Raw genomic sequence first — 23,955 nt, forward strand, 5'->3', positions numbered from 1 at the left:
GATTAGCTAAAGTTACTATTCTTTCCTATAAACTTAAATTAAAGCTAATTTTAATTTCAAAATCAAATATAGTGAGTCAGAGAGGTAGGAAGCTACCCCCTGGAAATAGTGAAAAGAACTTCATGTACTGGTACAGTGGGGCAGACGAGAATCAAACACCAACCCTGAGTCAACCTGAGCTGTCACTGAGTTAACTTAGCTCAGACAGTATTACGACAACACACTTGCAAATCATTCAGTCCACTTTGAACTCAGTCCTGTTGTTAACAAGTCCATTCTTCTGCTCAACAAATATTTACTGAGCATCTACTATGTGTCCGTCATTATTCTAGGCACAAAACAGGCAAAAATCTCTGTTCTTGTGAAGCTCATGCTATAGAGGAGACTATTCTACTCTAAATCCCCAGTTATTTTAATAAGAACAAAGCTGTAAATCCCCTGACGTGTGCATTAAGAAAACAAACTGATCATAAAAGAAAACCAATTCTCAGCCCTTCCCTGAACACATACTCCATTACACCTTGTCTAATTTCACACTTTACATAGATTACAGCAGAGCAGAGCAATTCATTCATACATCCAGATTCTCTACATCTGTGTGTTCTCAGGCTCCACTGGGACCATGTTCTCTTCCTATTCTATTCATAGCTCAATTGCAGCTAAGCTCCCACATCCATCACTATATTTGTCTTTGGCCTAGGCAAAAACGATTTCATCATACAACATCCACTTACAATTAAAGACAAGCTCTCCCCAACAAATTCACTCCCAAAGATTTGTCTAGTCACATAAAATTTAGTATTTCAAAACTTGATCTAAAGACTGAGAGACAGAGAGAATGGAAATAGTCAAGTGTCAGCAGGCCAACTGAGAATCAAAGAGGTAAATGGGATCAAAAGAAAAGAAAGATAGAGCTAAAATAAAGATAATTAATAATAGATGAATTAAATAATCCTACAGATGATTGTAGTTCCAAATCCAGGCAAATATTTGTGGGAACATATGGATGCACTATAGTCTGGGCCAAGGTAGAACACAGAGATCTCTTTCTTAGATACCTGCCTTAGGTGAGACACAGACGGTCTTTCTATTTCCTTGATTATAAAACATGAGTATTCTCACAAGATTGTACCAAGGACCAAGTGAGGCTGTGCATATAAGAACTGCATATGTGAAAGGGATCACATAAGTTTGGCTTTTCCAAAGTATTAACACTTCAGAGAATTCATTTAGCTATATATGACACTGTTCATGGTTTTAAAAGGTCAAGTGGAAAACTATCCACTGAACATAGATCACTCATTTCTTTTTTGTTAGAAGAAATGAAGTATGCCTGGGGTGCATGGGTAGCTCAGTCAGTTAAGTTTCTGACTCTTGCTTTTGGCTCAGGGCATGATCTTGCAGTCATGAGATGGAGTCCTGCATTGGGCTATGTGCTGAGTGTGGAGTCTGCTTGGGATTCTCTCTCTCCTTCTCTCTCTGCCCCTCCCTGACTCATTCTCTCTCTCTCTCTCTCTCTCTCTCTCTCAAAACAAATAAACTTGAAAAAAATAAAGTGTGCCTAAAAACTCTTCATTTATTCATTCATTCAGTCAGCAAATACTTACTGAGCTACTAGGCGCCCAACACTAGAGATAAAACAGTAAACAAGACAGACACAGTCCCTTCTCTCATGGGGCAGCAAAGTACTAAAAAACTAGTGAAAAACACCAATGTGTCATTTTTATGTAAAGGCATACACCATGCATCATGATTTCATGTATTGTACACAGTGGGCCTCCAACAATAATTGCTGTTTAATTTGCAATATATATTTTAGACAAAGCAAGAGTTTGGCATGTGGCAAAAACACATGTGGTATCATAAAAACGATATGACCAAACAGTATGTTGCTAGGTAGTTGTTGTTATTGTTCACATAAACCATTACAAATATGTCTAATGACTGAGGTGGTGGCCATGGCTTGTCCAAACTGTAAGTGATTTATTGATACCAGAATTGCTATTATGACATCCAAAGGCGTTCCCCAGGGAGAAGTCTACTCAAAAGCATGAATTATCTCAACATGCCTGATACCTCAACAAACCATTTTCATGGCGTACTTGTTTGATATATTTTAAAAGCATCTTAAGTTCCAGTTTAATCACTTTCCTAGGGGAAAACCAGGGGTCAGAGTCCTAAACAGAAGCACAAGGTGAGAGGAGAAACAATACAAGTAACATAAAACTCAAGATACCTCTGGTTTTAAAGAGCATTGGAAACCTACAAAAAAGAACTCTCCCACCTTCACTGAGTCAGTATTGGGGGGCTCTTTATGGCAGATTCTCAGAGATAACCTGAGCCATCAGGTTGCTAACATGCCAGAGAAAAATCTATAGTGTTCTTATTCCCCAGTGTGGATGACACAGCACAGCAGCCCATGTCTTCGCTTGACCACTGTTCCCATGTCATCTTCCTGCACTCTTCTTCACTGTCTGAACTCTGTCCAGTAAAGCCTTCTTTTATTTCCACAAATACACAAGTGCTTTTCATCTTAGGACCTTGACACATGTTCTTCCTCCCACCTAGAAAGCTTTTGCTCACTCTTCACATGGCTGATAACTTCTCATCCTTCAGAGAGTCACCTCTGTCGGCCCACATGCATCATTGTTCTCTGCCCTCCTACCCTCTATTTTTCTTCATGACCTTTCTCCACATTGTTACTTTGGTGTTTCTGCATTTAAACTTTTACAATCTCTGCTTTCCCCATGAGTAGGTAACTCTAGAAGACAGAGCTAAGTATGTTTCATGTACTATTACACACCTCCAGTGATTAGCACAGTGCCTGGGAAATAACTGATGTACAATAGGTAAACTCACGTCTCTTCCTGAACACTTTCTTTACAGCTTAATATCATACTTTTCTATGGACACATTTAACAATACTAAACTCTAATAAGTGAGGTTTGAGATGTGTGGTTTAAAAATACCCCAACATTGGCCAAAGCAACATTTTTCTAGAGATGTCTTCTCAGAAAAGGAAAACAAAGCAAAAATAAAGTACTGAGACCACATCAAAACAAAAGGCTTCTGCACAATGAAAGAAACCACCAACAAAACAAAAAGGCAACCTACTGGATAGGAGGAGATACTTGCAAATGACATATCCAATAAAGCGTTGGTTCCAAAATATATAAAGAACTTACACAACTCAATATCCAACCCCCCCAAAAAATATAAAAACTGGACAGATGACCAGGGCACCTGGGTGGCTCTGTCAGTTAAGCACCTGACTCTTGACTCAGGTCATGATCTCACAGTTGTGAGACTGAGTCCCATGTCGAGCTCCACACAGAGCATGGAGCCCACTTGGAATTCTCTCTCCCTTCTCTCTCTCTGCTCCTCCCCTGCTTGTTCTTGCTCTCTCTCTCTTTCAAAATAAAAAAAATAAACATTAAAAAAAACTGGAAAGATGACCTGAATAGATATTTTTCCAAAGAAGACATCCAGATGGCCAACAGACACATGAAAAGATGCTCAGTGTCATTCATCATCAGGGAAATGCAAATCGAAACCACAATGAGATATCACCTCACACCTGTCAGAATGGCTAACATCAAACCACAAGAAACAACAGGTGTTGGTGAAGATGTGGAGAAAAAGAACCATCCTGCAGGTGGGAATGCAAATTGGTACAGCCACAGGGGGAAACAGTGTACAGGCTCCTCAAAAATTTAAAAACAGAAATACCATATGATCCAGGGGCACCTGGGTGGCTCAGTCGGTTAAGCAACTGAATCTTGATTTCGGCTCGGGTCATGATCTCAGTTTGTGAGTTCCATCCCTGTATCAGGCTCTGTACTGACAGTAGGGAGACTGCTTGGGATTTGCTCTCTCTCTCTCTCTCTCTCTCTCTCTGTCCCTCCCTTGCTTGCTCTCTCACAAAAAATAAATAAACTAAAAAAAAAATTAAAAAAAAAAAAGAAATACCATAGGATCCAAAAATTCCACTACTGGATATTTACATAAAGAAAATGAAAACACGAATTCAAAAAGTTATATGCACCCCTATGTTATTGAACCATTATTTACAATAGCCAAGATATGGAAGCATCACAAGGGTCCATCAGTAGATGAGTGGATAAAGAAGATGGGGTATGTACATACAATGGAATATTAGTCATAAAAAGGGATTAGATCTTCACATTTGAGACAACATGGATGGACCTAGAGGGCTTTATGCTAAGTGAAATAAGTCAGACAGAGAAAGACAGATGCCATATGGTTCCACTTTGGAACAAAACAAATGAATAAACAAACAAAAAGCAGAATCAGACCTATAAATATAAAGAACAGGATTTTTTTTCAGAGTCTGAGCTCTTAACCAGTTTTCTAGGAATGGTCAGGCAATTGAAAAAACACAGAGTCTCCTAATTAGGCATCTTAAATTAAAATGATGATATTATTGTCATGTGATATTGACAAGTTGGAATGAGGATTTCCCAGAATAAAATTTAGTTTTGAAAATAATTTTCCTGTCACTTCCTCTCATTCATAAAAAATAAAGAATAACAATTGAAGAGGCATGAGAACATGCAACCCTTATGCACACTTCACCTTGGCTCAGTAAAGGGCTGTAATGACTTCTCAGAGTCATTGCCTTTTGTTTGGGTTTGTGATAGCTTGTTCTGCTTGGCAGTGTGGAAAAACACTGTAGAAAGAAACGAAGTCTAAATAAGGTCTGAAAAGAAATACCTCTATCCAACTCCAAATTATGCTATTTTTTTTAAATCAATGAATTTTCTATGATGTTTAAGTGTTCTTTTCCTCAAAGATGGCAATTCAAACTTCTATTATACAGTTATACAAAGCCAATTTTATATCATTAAAATGTATGTATGCTTCTGCCTTTTTTTTCCTATGGTACAAGAAGAAAGTTCCAAAATATTCCCCACTTTGCAAATGAAGCGTACATATCATTATGCAAAGAACGAATCAAAATTTATTTCTGGAGGGCCATGGCTTTGCCTTTTTGTCTTTTAAAGTTCATGGGTTTTCATTTAAAGAATAAATCACTAGAATCCCTAACAGAATATAAGACTTTTCCATTAAGACTTTAGGAAAGAAATGATCTCTAAGAGCTAATGCATATTTATAAAACCATTTTCAGGTTGGATAAAATTTGCCCCCAAACCTCTAAGTCTCTTCTTTCACCTGGTTGAATGTCCTGCAACAGTAAAGGTCAACAATGTCTCCTCTGAGGAGGAGGGTGAGGGCTCTCCAGGGACAGAGATAGAAATGGGTCTGTTTTATGATTTGCACCATTAGAAAATTCTTTATTTCCTGAGGAAATAAATATCCCGATCTATTGTTTACTTATAAAGCTCTTCTGAAGCAGTTCAGAGAAAAGGGATTGCTGCTGAGGGAATATGGTAGGAAAGTTGGAGAACATTTCCTTTTATGTGTGCCACAGAATTTACTTCCCACACATTTCAACCATCAATATCTGTACTCATATTTCCACATGAAATACAGATGCATTTGTAGGTGCTATTGTTCAGATTACCTTGTTTAAAAATGCTATATTAGACAAACATTTAATATTTAAATGCTATCTCTCATCAACTTCAAGATCCCACAGCTAAATTAAGTAAATCAACAGAGAATTAATAAACACCCACTCTCCTCACAGCACTGCGTTTGGTACTCAATGAGACCTAGCTTTTGTTCTTTGGTCTATGGGAAGCATCATAGCCTGGCTGGAAGACTATATACAAATCACCAAAACTAGAACTAGATTAGCAAATTTGTTAATTCCCAGATCATGAGCTCTGATAGGTCAAATTTAATTTTTAAAAAAATACTAGTTAAAAAATATGTGTGTGTCTATATGTTCACATCCATATTCATACCTGTGTGTGTGTGTGTGTGTGTCTGTGTGTGTATATTCTTATTTTTAAATCAATGTCACTTATGCTTCATTTAGAGAAGAAAATATTTTTAAGTGAACTTAAAATATTATAACTTATTTATAAGGCTTCCTAAAAGCCATGAAATAGGATTCTAGATATTTTTATTGCTAACATAAGTATTTCAAAACAAGAATCAGTAAATGTAAATCGAAAAAAGTTTTTGACAAGATGAACATGCTCATTCCTTACTTCTTAATAATCATTAACAACCATCATTATACACACACACACACACACACACACACAAAGATACACATAATACACATACACACACACACACACATCCCCTTAGACATGGACTGGGTCACCCATTTAAAAATGTAATGAAGTACAAGAAAAATAAGAATTCATCAGAGGAATAAAATACTAAAATGGCTAATGTAGCTTAAAATGAATGACAAAGACCAAACATTTAATACATGCATTGACCATCAAATAGAAACATAGAGGAGGCCTGGGCAGCCAGGAGAAATGATGGGAGTGAAGGTGCAAGGAAATTGATGGAGCTGGGAGGTGGAGCTCCCTATGGCCAAGAAAGGACTGGAGGAATAAGCTTTAAGGTTGACCTTGAGAGAAAAGAATTTAGCCAATCTAGAAAAAGAAACTCTAGTTCCAAGAATATCTGAGAGTCCCAGTGCTGGTAAGTAGAACCCTCAAGTGCTGATAAAAACCAGATGGCATGCATGCCAATCATATCAAATATTTCAGAACTCTTATTTACCACTACTTAATGGGATAGTCCACCTTGCCTAGGTGATACTTTAGAATATTTGAAAGCCAAACCCCAGGGAATGGGTGTTTCAATTTATGGCCAAATGAATCCTCATAGGAACACAAAAGGTGAGTTACTACATGATAGCCATCATCTGTCTCCAAGAACCTCTAGACATGTAGTAGACAAATATTCACCTTCAGATAAGGATCATATGTGGATTTAAAATATCTATGTAGAACATGAAGGGATTGTCACAGAGATGTCAAGTGACTTTCAAAATAACTGTTAAAAAAATCAGACTCCAGATCTTCAGGATGAAGATGTTAAAGGTGTTAATGGAGAAAAGCGGGGAAGGATGGGGATTCTAAAATTCATGGATTCAGCAGTGCTGAGTAAAAAACAATTACCTTCTTGAAGGACTCCCAAGAGCTAATATGCTAATACACCCACTGCCTCTCCAAAAAGAGGACATGGTATAGAGTTTCCAAAATGCTATTGACCATGGAAACCTCATTTCATGGAATCCCCAAGGGACTAATGTTCTACAAAAAGTACTTTGGCACATCATCTTGACCACGAAGTCCCATATATTTTTCCAATATATATTCATAAACCAAAACCAGCACAGACTCTCTAGAGGTCGTAACTACTAGGAACGTAAACACCAAGTGTTCTCAAGGACTCTCAATTGAGCACATAAAATTGGTAAGGGTCTCCAGGCTGCTATCCACAGGATTAAGCTAAAACAGCTTCAGAAATAGACTAGTCCACCCACTAATTTATATATGCAAAGAATTTTTTGAAATCCCAATACTCTGCCTCAGACAGAAACGGTACAGAAGCTATAGTTCAGTAGAACAGAAGGGCACCACAGAGAGATCTGATATAGGCCTTCACTTCTTTGGAGTTAGGCAAGTTGACATCATGCTGGCTCCTCTTTTCTCATAGGAGGCCTCCAACACTGAGAAAGCGAGCACAGCAAGGACTTCCTAAGGGCAACTTTGTCCTCCATTTTCCCCTGGCAATTCCAGCCTCTGCATCTTTGTACTGTCTCTTCCCTTTGTCTGTGGTACTTTCCCACGTCTACTTTGCCTAGCTTAATCTTCACTCTGTATAGGTATTTTAGTATTTCACATATGCATTTCTAACTTTTCAAAAAATGATTTTCAGTCCCTGATGACAAGAACCAGAAATTTCCTTCTGATTCCATCATAGTGCCTAGCTCAGGGCTGAGCCTTTATGAAACCTTTGCTATAGTTGTTATATCTAATTGACATGACTACAAAAGATTTTGCTGATCACTTATATTTAAACAAAATTCAACTTAGAAATTCCTGAGAAATTAGACTCTATCCTAAACCTCAAATTTTGTTTGTTTGGTTTTTTTACATTGGTTTATTTTTAAATACCAATACAGGCTGTGGTTTTCTAACATGTTGCTTTCTTAAAAGTTGAAGAAGCGGCACCTGGGTAGAACTTGGTTAAACATCTGATTCTTGATCTTGGCTCAGGTCATGATCTCACAGTTCGTGAGTTCAAGCCCCGAATCTGGCTCTGCGCTGATGCGCAGAGCCTGCTTGGGATTCTGTCTCTCCTTTCTGCCCCTTCCCTGCTTTTGTGCCCTCTCTCTCGCTCTCAAAATAAATAAGCTTAAAAAAATTTTTTTAAGTTGAAGAAGCAGCAGCAGGAAGAAGGAAAACTGGAGACCTAACAGAGACCTTAAGTGAGGTGTTGATATATAATACTAGAAGCAAAGCTCTAAAGCTGTGCTGTCTAATATGGCAGCCAGTAGCCACATGTGACTCTTAGCTGGCCTAAACTGAGATACGGCATAATATGCATTAGAATTCAAAGTCTTAGTATGGAAAAAAGAATGCAAAATATCTCAATTTTTAATACTGAGTATATATTAAAATAAAACTTTGGACTATACTGGGTTAAATACAATATATTATTAAAATTATTTTTACCTGTTTCTTTTGACTTTTTCACATGGCTACTAGAAAAGTTAAAATTATAGGTTTCATTATATTTCTGTTGGTCAGTGGTACAATAGAGTTTTGAGTACCCAAGGCTGAAAAGTGACCCAAAGTGATCCAAAGTGTGGCTACTAACTTATAAAAACTAGTTTAATCTTTTTAAAAAGTTTGTAAGAGCTTAGAGAAAGAAAAAATAAATTTGAAAACAAATTGTCTTTGAAGATGAAACCATCATACCAAATTAAAAAAATTTTTTTAACATTTATTCGTTTTTGAGAGACAGAGAGAGACAGAGCATGAGTGGGGAAGGGGCAGAGAGAGGGTGACACAGAATCTGAGGCAGGCTCCAGGCTCTGAGCTGTCAGCACAGAGCCTAAGTCGGTCGCTCAACCTACTGAGCCACCCAGGCGCCCCCATGATACCAAATTTTATAACAAATTTAATAGCTGCATCAAATTATTTGTTTTGATAATAGTAGAGGATGTTAAAATGGACAGTTCAGTTGAAGCACCAAGACAACAAGATGCTATGTTCTAAGTCAAGTGTGACAGTATGATGCAGAATTTGCAAAGGAGGTAGTGACAATCTGGTCATAGGGCTCTTAAACCCTCATGCCTAATAGAAACATATAAACGTCTGAGGTAGTAAGAGATGGGAAGGGGGTCCTTGAGAGAGAGCTGAACTCTCACGAGCTCTCTAGGAAACTGGTGGAGGACCACATTATGATAAATCATAAGAGGGGCTTCAAAGAGATTACTCAGACTACATGAGATGTATCCACTGCAGTTTGAAGGACACTATAGACTGGGAACCGTCTAATGCCTGGAAACTGGCTGGCCAGATGCTTGGACGTGGTTCAATGGAGAGGCGGCTACTGTGTTGAAGTTGGTTTGCACTCTGAAGATGTACTGTGGCAAAAAAGCACAAGTGTTTTCACCAGGTAGTTGTGGACTACTGCAAGAGAAAGCTGGTGTGGAGTGGGCTTAGGTCCTTTCTCAGAGGGCTGCCTGCAGCAGCAAAGAGGCTCCAGATGGCTGGAGGTACCACTGGACATCCAGGGCTTGAGGAACGAAACGTGAGCAACCAATAAGAATAGAGACATCTTTGTTCACATAAGGGACCAGAGAAATTCTGAAAGGGACCAGAACATTTCAACCACCAGCAGGGGAAAAATTAGCCCACGGAGCAGGCTGGGAAGGATAGTAAGAGACAAAAATTAAACTGCTTTATGATGGCATCTCACCAGTCCTGCTAGTTCACATGGGCCTGCCGAGTGTCCAGAGGCATGATAGCATATGTTCCTTATGTGCATACAGTCACTCAACCACAAAAACCGAATGTCTATGTCAACAGATGTATTTCCTGGAAATGTTCTAGGAAAATCAAGTTTATCCAATGATCCACCAACTGCCAAATATTGCAATACCACTTTAGATGCATAGTAATATTTACGGCATTCTGCCTCTGCTATCTACACACTGGTATTTGCTTTCCATTTAGACTAAATACCAAAAGCAAGGCTCACAAGTGCCTCAATATATTTCAGTGAAAGCAGTCTATTGCATGTTACTTTTTAGACAAAAGAAAACTGTAGTTCACAGAAACTTTGAGAAATGGAGTTAGCTTATGGCATTTATTATGGGGACTTTAGTAATAGCCACCCAAAATGTACAATTAGTATCAGAAGTGCAGTTTTACCCACACCTTCAGAGAGACAGAACAGGGGCTTCAAAGAAAAACAGAATCTAGATTTCATCAGTACTTTCCTGAAAATCTCCAGGAGAAAAAGCCCAAGAAAATCACCTCTTAATTCTGTGAAGCGTTCTAGACAGTCGTCTGAGAGTAGGTCATGCTTCTATTTTCTTTTTATAAGGTGTATGTATCCATCATACACTACCTGGTTATTACGTATTTGGGTCATTATATGTTAGTCCTTTCCATTCATTACTCACACCGCAGACACTGTTTCCCTGGATTTACGAAATAAAGGCTCAACTGCTTTCAGGATACTTGTTTTTCTTTTCTTTTTATTTTTTATTTTTTGAAAATTGTTCAATGAAATCATTTAAAAAGAGCTCTGTGAAAAACCATCATTTTTGTATCATCAGAGAATCTGATGATATGTTATGAGGAACAGAGTTTTTTAAATACCAACTGCACAGAGAATGAAGCAGAATTACAATCAACAAACCTGTCCTCTGTTCTATTTTTCCATTACTGTGCAAAAACAAACAAAACAACAACAAAAAACCCCAAACAAACAAAAACTAAGCATCTTTTCCAGCTCCATTAACACTGGAATTCCCTAAAGATGCAAGTAAGATGAACAAAGATTAGTTTACCTTCCATTGTCATGCTTCTCTGATGGACTGTGAATTATTGCCACATTTTCATTGTTATTCTACTCCTCATTTCCCCCCATTGTTCTTTCTTCTTAAAGCTATCAATTCAATAATGCTTTCCCCTATAATTTATCTATTAATAGCCAGCAAAATATCCAGCAGATTTTCTTGAGTCGGCAAAAATCCATATATTGTCTTTAGAGTTTAGACTTGGGTAGGAATTTTAACACTGAACAAACGATTCGGGATGGAGAGGAATCCATATCCATGCCTACACTCAGATAGCACACGATGAAGATCTCCAGATTGAGTAATGATAGAAAATGTCTTGTTATTTGCATTTAGGCTTCCAAAGTTTAACATTAAGGTGTATGTATCTTACACTGGCTCACATAAAGTTTAACATTAAAACATTAATCCAATTCCATGTGCCTTAAGAGTCATCCAAGACAATTCTTTTCACTGCTTTTTAACCTAAGTCAATTTTTAACCCCAATCAACTAAAGGGTTTGACTACCCACTATAGTCACTAGAATTGACCCTATTTTAGGCTGTTTCTAAAAATTCAAATGCCTCCCAGAAAGGGGGGCAAAATGTTCACACACTCATTTGAATGTATTTCTGACTCTTTAAAGATAATTCCAAGGGCACCTGAGTGGCTCGGTTGGTTAAGCATTCAACTTTGGCTCAGGTCAGGATCTCCCAGTCGATGGGTTCAAGCCCAGCGTTGGGCACTATGTTGACATCTCAGAGCCTGGAGCCTACTTCAGATTCTGTGTCTCCCCTTCTCTCTGCACCCCCCTACTTGTACTTTCTCTCTCTCTCTCTCTCTCTCTCTCTCTCTCTCTCTTTCTCTCTCTCTCAAAAAGAAACAAACATTTAAAAAAATTAAAGATAATTCAAAAGAGAGTTTCCAAATATGGTTTGAAGAATTGTAATATCATAGGAAAACTATATACCTTCCATGGTAACTACAGTAAACAATACTCATTTCGTATGTCTACATTTCAGAATGTTGGTTCAGTTCTTTGAAGTCAATTTACATATACTACAAACACACAAGAATCACCTTCTAAGAGTGGGTTGTTATGTTTAAAATATCAAAATCAACCAAACAGAAATATCCTAAGTCCCTACAGTAGAAACATGCAAGCAATACTCAACACTCCTTTCCCTTGGCTCTTAAAATTATTTAAAAGCAACTTAGCTCAACTCTACCAGGGAGGGAAACTACTTACCTAGCCAAATTTCTTAAAGTGCTTTTTTTTTTTTTTATAAATCTATTACTTCTACACTAAAACTCTTAGTTCTGGATTTCTTCTTACAATTCCTCAGTAAATTCTCTATGGTTACTATTTACCTCTTCCAGTGAAACCCAAATATAGCCCAGTGGTTGTGTGCAAAGGCTACCTAGTTTCATTTTTTGATTGCACCCCTTATAAGCTGTCTGATCTTGAACAAACTCTTTGACTTCTCTCTGCCTCTGTTCACTCGTCTGTAAAGTGGGTCATTATAGGACTTTCCTAATAAGGTTGTTGCAAATTGCCCCCCTACAGTGTTCAGCACACTGCCTGGCACATTCTACATCACTACACATCACCCATTGCTACATCAGAGGGCTTCTTTGTGACTCTCATTCTTTCTTGACCCTTTGAAGAGTCTAACAATTGTCAACCTATTTCTTGAACTTGATTTTATTTTCTTTGGCTCAGGGTTCTCCTGGTTCTCTTCCTTCTCCTCAGTACCTCAGGTTTTCTCAGTACCTATCTTTTGTTCTCTTCTTCCCTAAGCCTATTCATCATTACCACGTCCCCATCTACAAATTCAGCTCTGTCCCTATCATTCTTCTCTCATTATCATTACCTAGAGAAGTCTTATCCACTCACATGATTCACTGTGTTTAATATAAAAGCATTTAACAAGATTTTAAGTAGTCAGCATTCTAGTGCAAGATGGCAAGAGAAAATGTGATTCCACATAGTCTTGTTGGCAGTAACTGTGGCAACACACAACTAGCTTGTTTTGTCACTGCCAAAATAGGTACCAATCTCATTTCAATCATCTACGAAATGCTAACATACTGTACCACTGAGGGTAGGCAAGAAGATAAAGTTGACTAACTTGCTCAATGCCCAAGTTTACTAAGACAGAAGGCAAAAATGAAGGGGAATGGTGCCAGAGGTTATCCAGAAAACCATAAGTGTAAATTTATAGGGAAAAAAAGTAAAAGAAAGAACAATAAAAGAAACTTTTGGTACAAAAGAAAACACCAAGAGATGCAATCTTTGATGTAGAATGTAGTAGGAGGTGGCAAACTTAAGTGCCCCCAGGAGCTAAAAAGCAAACTGAATGAATAAAGTGAGCATGAGGCATTACAATAGGAAGTGGTAAAGACTGTGGCAAACTGGAAAATGTAACCACAGGTATTCACATTCAGTTTTTTTAAGAAGTATACATTGCAGGCCAAACAAGTCACAGGTCTTTACTTTCCCTTCTCTTAGTACAGAGAAACAGGCAACAGGATCATTGCCACTTGTGTGATGAAACTAGCTAAGAAATTTAAAAAAAGAAGCACTATTTTACTGGCTAAAAGCTACAAGTGAGACAAATTTGCTTCATATTATGATGGCATTTGTTAAACGAATGTTATGATTTGCAATTCAAGCATGGATCCACTGCTTGTGATAGAGACACCATCACAAATCCAAACACTACATTCATGGATTATTAAGATTCACTTTTTGGCTCAAAGTGGTCCAGATCCTGCCAGTGTCCAGATCCTACCCCAAAGGGTATTCTATACTTGTATTGGCTCTCTGAGGTAGTTACAGATGTATAGAAGTTCCAATATCTGCCAGGGACAAAGCTACTTATTCTGAGAAGTACTTGTAACTGACATTTGAGATGGTTCTTTCCGGGTGCAGTATATCATGAGAGGGAGTTGTTTATTTGGCTTATTGCCACCTGGTTTTAGTCAAAATATACCTTCTTTTCTGCATCCTTGCCAACTGAAAAATGACAGTCTTGTGTTCCTGAAAGATCATACTTCTGAAAGGCAGGGCCAAATTCAGTTAGTCCTCAACACTGTAAACTCTGGTTAAAATGATACCAGTGTAAAATATCCAGGACCATCCACAAGTAGGTAAACATCAATTATACTTCTAGGAGACATTTGTTCATATCTGATATGTTCATATCTCCAGATTTCCTGGTGCTTTAAAATAAGTCTAGTTCAACATTTAATGGCCATGTACTCTGCATTAGGCATTGAGCTTGGTATGCGAATTAAAAAGTTGATGAAACCATAGCTGCTGCTGAAGAGTTTACACCCTACTTGGGGAGAGAGACATGGAAACCCACTGTTTCCATATAATGTGTGCTATCAAAACAGGCGTGGAGAGTGTGCTAAGGAAGAGTACAGAAGGACCACTTGGCTTAGCCTCCTGGAAAGGAGAAAGGAGATTAGTAAAGACTTCCTGGAATTTATTTTTAAAAATAAAAATCCATATCCCAATTAAAGCATAATGCAACTAGCCAAGGTAACTGAACAACTTAATAAGTCAGCCTAGGTAATAAACAACTTAATCAGTATACTAACCCAGCATCGGAAGTCACGCTGAACACTTCCCCATGCTTCAGGATGGATTTATCCTGACTCAGTCCTACATTTTTGTTAATCATTGTTGAAATCACGACCATACATTTGAGGATAAAAGGATATATTGCCCCTAGTTCTTTAAAGAGGTAAGCAGATGTCTTCCATAAGAGCAGAAACAGGGAAGACTCTACAAGTAGAAATATAATTCCGGAATCAAAAAGATTCCCCTCTCCCACGTGCTCAGGGAAATTACACTCATGTTTCCCTTCTCCCATTGAAGGTCAGGACTGTATTCATGGGTACAAAAGGCAAAGGGTAACAATTAAAGAGAGTCTGTTTCCTCTGTAACCTCCACTACTGCACATGCCTGAAAATCTGCCATTTAAGGATTAGTTTTATGTAGATAATCACCACTGTGAAGACTCGATGGGACCAAAATATATTTACATCTTAGTACAAATTTCAGGATAGCCTTATCGCGAAAGGAACAGTTAAAGAAACTCCAGACTTGGAGAAATCCCTGAGTAATATGGCAGTTTTGGTTAGAATAGTAACTCAACACATTCACTTCATTTCTTAATGTTGGTAAAATGTGAAGTCTTTGCAGTTTTCCAAAGAAGACATCCAGATGGCCAACAGACACATGAAAAGATGCTCCACATCACTCACCATCAGGGAAATACAAATCAAAACCACATTGAGATACCATCTCACACCTGCCAGAATGGCTAATACAACAAACAGCAGGTGTTGAGGAGGATGCAAAGAAAGGGGAACCCTCTTGCACTGTTGGTGGGAATGCAAACTGGTGCAGCCACTCTGGAGAACAGTATAGAGGTTCCTCAAAAAATTGAAAATAGAACTATCGTGTGACCCAGCAATAGCACTACTGTGAATTTATCCAGAGGATAGAGGAGTGCTGATTCATAGGGGCACATGTACCCCAATGTTTATAGCAGCACTTTCAATAATAGCCCAATTATGGAAAGAGCCTAAATGTTCATCAACTGATGAATCGATAAAGAAGATGTGTTTTATATATACAATGGAATACTACTTGGCAATGACAAAGAATGAAATCCTGCCATTTGCAGCAACATGGATGGAACTGGAAAGTATTATGTTCAGTGAAGTAAGTCAGTCAGAGAAAGATAGATATCATGTTTTCACTCATATATGGAACTCGAGAAACTTAACAGAAGACCATGGGAGAAGGGAAGGGAGAAAAAAAAAGTTACAGAGAGGGAGGGAGGCAAACCATAAGAGACTGTTAAATACAGAGAATAAACTGAGGGTTGATGGGGTGAGGTGGGGGGGCAGGGGAGAAGGGAAAATGGGTGATGGGCATTGAGGAGGGCACTTGTTGGGATGAGCACTGGGTGTTGTATGTAAGCTATGAATCACAGGAACCTACCCCCAAAACCAAGAGCACACTGTATACACTGTATGTTAGCCAACTTGAAAATAAATTATATTTTTAAAAAATAATAAAAATAAAATAAAAAAATTTTAAAAAGGTGAAGTCTTTGAAGAAATAACTGTGGAATGGTTAAATATCATGCCCCCTTTATTTTAGACTGTTTTATCATCAATGCCTGCACTCTGGGTATCAATATTTTTTGCAGCAAATTATTAATCACGCTCTTAGAGGTAAAATGTCCTTTAACTTCCTCCTATTTGTGATTTTTCTAAAACAAATTAAATGTAGTACTATCATCTGAGGAATTATTTTCACACAACACTTTCCATGTTACACACTAACAATTTTAACCTCAACAATTTAAACTCCACATCATCTTCCATAAGGCCATGGAATGATACTACCTAATTGAAAGGGGTATCTTTGTTATTCTGAATACTGAATATCTCCAAGTCAATAAAAATACTTCAAGTTGTGAAGAGAAACGGTTTTAAAAGGGGCCTCCAAATTATGCCAAATGCAATGTAAAGGCCAAGAGTTCACAGTGCATTACTCATCAATACCATGTCGTGGTACTGAACTAAGATACAATATAATTTATCCAGTAATAATAGTAATTGACCTAGAGTTACTTGCTAAAATAGGTATTGTTGCTTTATCAGCAAATAACTGAATTTAGGTGAACTTGCAAAAACAGAAACAGAAAATAATTTCTCACATACCAATCTCTGCTCTTTGTTCTTATACACTATATATTCAACATCTGCTACTGAATCTTTACTTTCCAACACAGAATAAAAAAAATCTTTATACAACTTTGGATAAAAGTGATGATTGCTGTTTAAAAAGTTCATTAGTATTTTAAATGAGTATTTCCATGAATATTTTTTGCAACGTTGTATGAAATAAACCTCCCAAACCTTCACCACAAAACTAGGAACGATGAGAAAATGGCTATGAATGTAGAGGTAAGACAATCAAAGCCAAAGTTCAGGGGGCTGGGGGAAAAAAATCAAGAATATTACACATCTAAATATATCTCGATATTAAATTTGCATTTATAGGTAGGCAAATCAAGTAGAACACTTCTTTTAATTAGGAGCAGCAGTAAGCATAACACTTAAACAGAAAACCCACATTCAGATTAAAGCATATCATTACGTGTGTGAACGTAGGCACATCCTTGACCTCCCTGAGCCTTGGTGTTTCCCTATGAAAAGTGAGGACTGCTACACACACATCAGTGGGCTGTACTGAGTATGGATATACCACAGTATGTGAAAGCCCAGTTCCTCGGCAATAGATGTTTCTAGTGAATTTTGGATGCTACGCTATGTGCCACTACAGTCCCCAGTAGGTTCTAACAGATCTTTAAGAGTATTTTTCTTCATTCTAAATTTTTTTCCTTTCCATACAGATGTTTTATGTGGAGTCGCTTCTCTAATTTACTAGGATAACAACGAGCTCAATGCTAATTCTTATGGAAAATTCTCCCCTTTTTACCTTGACGCCAACTGCTACTTATGCATATGCTCACCAGTGAGTCCTGCAGGCCACTGACAAGATTATTGAATGACATGCATAGAATTAGAGCCACTGCCTTGTCATCATAGGGACCTTCCCAGTGACAGTTCAGAAACCCCCTTAGAGCTCAGCAAAATTCATGAAGCAGCTGTATAAAGCCAATGTGTGCTTGAAGTCAATAACAGTGTTAGCTACCAGAACAGATTTATACAAATTTGTTGAAAAAAAAAAAAATACCTCTTTCACACTGGGGTCCAGTAAAGCCGTAAGTGCAGGCACATCGATTTGGGGCCACACACCTGCCTCCATTGAGACAGCCACTTTCACAGACAGCTGTAAGGTAAGGAGAGAGAAGCCGAGAGCATTACCTGAAAGTAGGTGCTAGTCAAGTAATAACATCCCCTGAAAGGACAATAATAAAAACAAAAAAAGGCAAAAAACAAAAACTAAATAATCATCCCGGGATTCATTTTAAACAGTTACTCTACAGTTCCAACTCTGTATGTGTTTCTCAGTTATCTCAGGCTAAACTGCCAGGAATAGGTGGGTTTGTACCTGTGTTAATGCTGACGGTTTCGTTCTGGGAAGTATCTGAGCAATGCTTTCGGTTCTGCCTCTAAAATGGTGGTTTACAAGAGATGTTTCTGGATGAGAACTGCATTGTAGCAAGCTGACTCTTTTGCTTATGATTTTGTGCTTAATTTCCAAAGGGTACCCATGAGGGAAAACATTGGCCTCTGTCACCATTACAGAAATGCAGCATGTTAAATCACACAATTAACTGCGCTCAACAAAACGTTAATTCTGACCATATTTATGCACCATAATGAAGACCCAACTGACTGTTATAACAGAATCCATTGATGAGATAAGTCCAGTGACGCTGGAGGGAGGGACATTTTACTTGCCAGAAAAGGCATTAAAGTAAGAACTGAAAGCTCGTGCCCTGAACAACGTTTCTCTGTACAGTATCTTGCAACACTTTCACGCATGGCCTCTTTCTAGGCATCTTTATCCACAGGTGGTAGGCTCTTCTGAGCCAAATTGGCCAGTACCACCCACTCTTCAAAGCCCAGCTCAAATCTCATTCCTCCATGAGGCTTCCCTAACTACCTCCTTTCGAATTAATTCCTACTTCATATATTTCCTGCACGATATGTCTATATCCTTGTGGAAGTCATCAAGTTGAGCCACTCAGATCTCGCTCCAAGAAATCCTACTGTACATTGCTTAACTAGCTGACCGCCTCCAGCTGCCCCACCTTCAGATCTGCTTCATGTTCACATAAGGGACACATATATCCTGGCTGCTATCACCCAATGACCAAACTCAGTGGGGTACCAAAGACAGGGCATTTCTGCCCATCGTGGAACTCTCCTGACGGGAAATCTTTGCTTTGGACTCCCATCAGCCTGGCCCAGGCTTCCTGGAGCTGCATTATAGTCTGAGGCACTTTCTACACAATCCCACTCCCCTTGCACAAGGGTCATACCTGCATCATGGTCTGAAGGCCTTCTCCTCCTACTCTAGCTTTCTCCCCCTCTTTATTCTTTACAGCCCTTTTCCACAATAACTCCCTTGTCTATCCAATTCTGTCCTGGCATCCACTTGAGATCAGAGGACATGAACTGACACAACCCCTTATGGCCAAAATTACGGCAAGAGTTCATTTCCCATCATAAAATTAGATTTGGCTCTTAATTTACAATCAGGGCAGAAAGAAAAGATTTTAAGCAGAAAAGAAATTTGGGGGTGGCCTCAGCCAACCATCTCACTTTACAGATTAGGTAAGTGAGGTCTAGGAAAGGTTTTCTAATTCTGCACGTGTTCCCTGAGAGCCTGTTGTGTGCTAGACTTTGATGCTCATGAGGCAGTTTAGTCCAAAGGGAGCAGGAAGACTCAGCAGGTCTCCGTGATTCCCTTTCCAAAACTGCCTTCGACAGCACCCCCATCACGCCATCTCTCTAGCCACAGCCTTGGTACTAATCTTCCCGCTTCTGGTTTCTTTCCCCGGCAGTTAATCTCTACACTGTGGCCACAGTGACCTTTCTCATTGTAAACCATTTATGTGATATATATGAGGCCAGCATTTCATTGCATTAAATGCATGGGCCATGAAGTCAGACTGCTTGGGTTCAAGTCCCAACTCTGCCACTTCCTCCTCATATAACTTTAAACAAGTTACTGGTGTCCCTGTGCCCCAGTTTCCTCATCTTTTAGAGGTAACAGAGGCCTCTAATTCAGGAGGCCGCTGCTTTATCCAATGAGTTAATACATGCGAAGAGTTTGAAAATTTGCCTAGCACATGGTAAACACAGAGCAAATAATCCAACAGATGAATGTTCTTGGTTGTTGCTATCTCACTCTTCTCCCCTGGTTCTATTTTGGATGAAGATATGGTATGTGTAAAAGCACTCAAACCCTGGCTCATGACTTTCATTTTATCTCCCTTCCCATCACCTCTGTCAGCACTTAAGCTCTAGCAAGACCAAAACACGTGCTGTGTCTGACATCTCACACTATGTCACATTCTCAGGCTTTGGCCCATGCTGTGCCAGCTGCATAGAAGGCCCATCTCCCATTATCTGACAAGAGAACTCCACCTCATCCCTCGAGACTCATCACAAGGGTTTCCCCACACTGGGGAAGTCATCCTGTGTTTCCTCTCTCCATGCTACTGTTGCGGACTACACAAAACTCAATCATTATTCTTACCACACTGTGGTGCATAGATAGTCACAATGTTGCTTTATTTATAATAACATTATTCGTCACAGCAAGTATGTATACAATGGCAAAACTGGAAACAATATGAATAAATGCTCATCATTAAATATTCATTAAATAAATAGTAAATGTCTATATAATGGGGTATTTTGCAACCATTAAAACATTTTAAAATGTTTAATAACATGGAACATACTTCTAATAAAATACTAAGTGAAAAAGTAGTCTGAAAATTATGCATACAGTAGATCTCATGTACTAAATATGCACTAAAAGACTAAAACGTAGTATCTGGAATGATGACATTACAGAGAATTTTATTATTTTGTGTTTTTAAGCTTTTCCAAATTCTCTGCAGGGTATGTATATTCATCTCAGTGTAATAAAAAATAAGCTTTCTTAAAAGTAATTTTTATCTTCCACAAAGTACAAGGACTGATTGACTGTAGACACACACAACAGTGTTCATGAATGAACCAACAAGCTGAACATCATGTGCTAAGTATTATAGTAGCAGAATCTACACTGGGAAACTAGCGATGCAGGTACCATTAATCAAGAGAAAGGACATGTTCTGGGGAGAAAGATGAGGTTGAGTTTTGAAATACTTTTAAGATGCTTCTTGAAAATCGAGGTGGAAATGTTCAGTGATCAAACAGAAGATATACATCTGGAACAAACAAGAATTCTGCACCTTGGGTGCTGATTCTACATTAAAGGGATGAGGTAAATGGGATGCTGAAGGTAAATGAGAAGAAATGAAGTCAAACCGGCATTCCCAAAATTCCAATCAGAATTTTGGTGCAAAGTGCACTAGGTAAGTGATCTGATCATATCTAAGACTCACTGGACATCTATAAAAGTGCCACATCCCAGGTAATCCAAATCCATTAGCACTTATCCCTGCAGTCTTTTTATCTACATATCTGTCTACACATTTGTCTACATAGTTTAGCATCTAGGGCTCGCTTCGGCAGCACATATACATAGTTTAGCATCTAGAATACTTATAAGGTTTACTTACGTTGTCCGCAGTGAGTCCCTATGTATCCTTTCTGGCACAGACAGTGATCATCGCTACAGCTACCTCCATTCATACAGCGAATATTACAGTGTTGGACTTGAAAAGGAAAAAAAAAAAAGAATGATTTACTTTTTGCAGTTTAAGTACGTATATTGCAACACTTCACAGGAATTGAATTGTAGTCATTTGGAGAGAAAATAAAATGGTTTATCAAGATTCACATATTTGTGCAGAAATAACCTAACTGACAACATTAAGCGTGCTATTTTGTGTGTGTATAAAACAGTTACAATGCAATTGTTTCTTTGATATTTACTTTAATAATGTTAAATGACTCCCCTAATTTAGCAGGACTTCCCACTCAGTGTCATTTCTGTAATTTCTATCAAGAAAATAGTGCCTTGAGTAACTGTAGGAGAGAAGATTGTAGTGATTACAAAGGCAATAATTTTCCTGTTCAAAGATTTAGAGTCCCACTGTAGGTGGCCAGGAAAATTGTCTGAATGACAAATTCGAAGGAATCTTGTTAAAAGAAGTTTTGAAGAAAAAACTACATACAACAGCATTTAATAACAAGGCTTCCTGATAATGGAGGCTGGCCTTGGCTCAGAAAGAACTGCTTGTTTAAACTGTAACTTTAAACTAAATAAGACCCACAATGTCTGAAATCCACTCTTCCTCACATTATCACCTACAGAAGTATGACTTCAGGGTTCAGGGCAGAAGGACCATGGGTAGCAGCCTTGGATGTGAGAAGAAACACTAGAAGAAACTGAAGCGAAAGACACGTGTGAAGGAAAATGACAGTGTGGCGAGTGGTCTCCTCTCTCTAGTGTTTAGGCTGACTCCAGTTAGTCCTCTGCAAACAGTATCCACTCTACTTGGAGAAGACTAAAGGCTTGATTGAATGTGTCATTAATCCTTGTTGACACATCCCTATACAAGGAGGCCAGGATTGGGGACTGGAACTTCAGCTTACTCCATCTTGCCCTCCAAGCTGTAGGAGAAAATTCCCACAGAAAAAGGCTCCATAATTTTACGTAGGGAGAAGAGAACCCATCCTTCCATCAAAGAGCAGAAACCAGATGCTCAGCCTTGCTCTTATGCTCAGTTTTCCTGGAGTATAGGGGCCAAATCTGCTATGAGTAGAGAGAAGACGCCTCCCAGCAGCCAGCTTCCTTGGTAGCCCTTGTTAGGATTCTCATTGCTGTATCCAAGAGTGGCTATGGACTTCAGGGGAAAGGGCCATTTTTGTAAGTAGCTGCACAAATCTCAGCATGACAATGGGGAAAAAGATGTCAGAACTGAATACTTACCGTGCCCTCACAAAGGGCCAAAGAGTTAATGAAGTCAAGTTGAAAGTGATACACCTTCTCAAGAACATGTCACACACTTAACTGAAGCACCACCAAAGGTTCCCTATGTCCAGTGTGCTAAGAACTTCCTCAGTCTCTCAGCATTCAAGGTCCTCTTCAGCATAGCCATGAGCCTTCTAGGGCTTCTCTGAATACTCTTAGCATGTCCTATGACTCAGACCCTGATCCACTTATCATTCATTAATTCACTCAAATATTTCTCAGTGCATTCTATATGCCATACAAAATGTCAAACGCATTGTTCTAGTCTCTTGGTGGAATATCCTCCTTAACCTGTCTCGTTGTCTCTTTGCCCCAATCCTTAATCCTCAACATACAACTCACACAGCTCTTACCAAATACTGAAACCCTACCTATGTCTAAGACCCACTGTAAATGTATCTTCTTTTCTTTGATCTTTTCTGATTTTCTGTTCTCTCCTCCTTCTCCCACTTGATATGAGCCCTTTTTCTCTGACTCCAGAGTACTTTATGCTTCTCTTCTGAAATGTATATTATATAACCTAATCTATTTAAAAATTGTTTTCTCCTATCCCCAACCCATTTGTCTAAAAGCTTCTTTAGAGTGGGAAACACCATGCTTATTAATTATACCATTTATATGCCTAGAGTAGTATCTTGCTTACTCGTAGGTGTGATATAAAACTTTACCAAGGTAATTTTCATTTACGTAACTCATACCACCTGTTAATGACATTAAAAGCTATTCCTAAAAACTAAGACTGACAAGTTGTCCATTATGTTCCAAGCGATTGTACAGCCCTAAGGTAGGTTGCTATTAAAAATACTTTATCTTCATTTCCCCATGTATAAAAGCAGAAATAACTCCTGTGTTGGGGCATTGTTATAGAAGTCAAGCAACCCAGGAAACTGATTAAAACAGTTATTTTAGGCTTCTATGATTCTATTAAAATGTCTCAGGCAAAATGCTTTTGAATTAAAGAACTATCTACAAATATACAGAAGGAAAGATTTGGTGAAAATTTGGATAACATTCTAAGTAGGTCAGGAAAAGGTGTATAGTTGCTTTAAAAATTGAAGTTAAACTTAGTTTCATCCTATCTTAGAAAAACAGTGAGGATTGGGAAAAGCACAGGAAATGATGTCATTTGTCAAGCAGCATAGGAACTCAACCCACAAACTGATTTCAATTAAAGTGGTTCATGCCAAGAGCTAATTTCCATTCCCACATGAGCAACAAAGCCATTTAGCTACTTTGAGATAAAAAGCTAAAGTAGTTCAAATAGTGACTTTACATTATTCAAATTGAAAAATAGAATGAATTCTTTCAGGAAAAACG

At 38.4% G+C, this 23,955-nt stretch overlaps 1 protein-coding gene across 2 annotated transcripts in view; it reads right to left on the reverse strand.

The window, feature by feature from the left end:
• The window catches only part of FBN1 (fibrillin 1), a 711,751-nt gene that overhangs the window by 650,369 nt on the left and 37,427 nt on the right, over positions 1-23,955 (reverse strand). For both annotated transcript variants that reach the window (XR_007453814.1, XM_049613586.1), the window contains exons 5-6: positions 21,281-21,376; positions 17,767-17,862 (exon numbers count right to left, since the gene is read on the reverse strand). Coding sequence is in view for 1 of the 2 variants with exons in the window: in XM_049613586.1 (XP_049469543.1) it covers positions 17,767-17,862; positions 21,281-21,376 (192 nt within the window). In the remaining variant the exon portion in view is untranslated. The remainder of the gene's footprint in view (positions 1-17,766; positions 17,863-21,280; positions 21,377-23,955) is intronic.

Source organism: Panthera uncia (genome assembly GCF_023721935.1).
Source record: "Panthera uncia isolate 11264 chromosome B3 unlocalized genomic scaffold, Puncia_PCG_1.0 HiC_scaffold_1, whole genome shotgun sequence".
Lineage (NCBI taxonomy): Eukaryota > Metazoa > Chordata > Mammalia > Carnivora > Felidae > Panthera > Panthera uncia.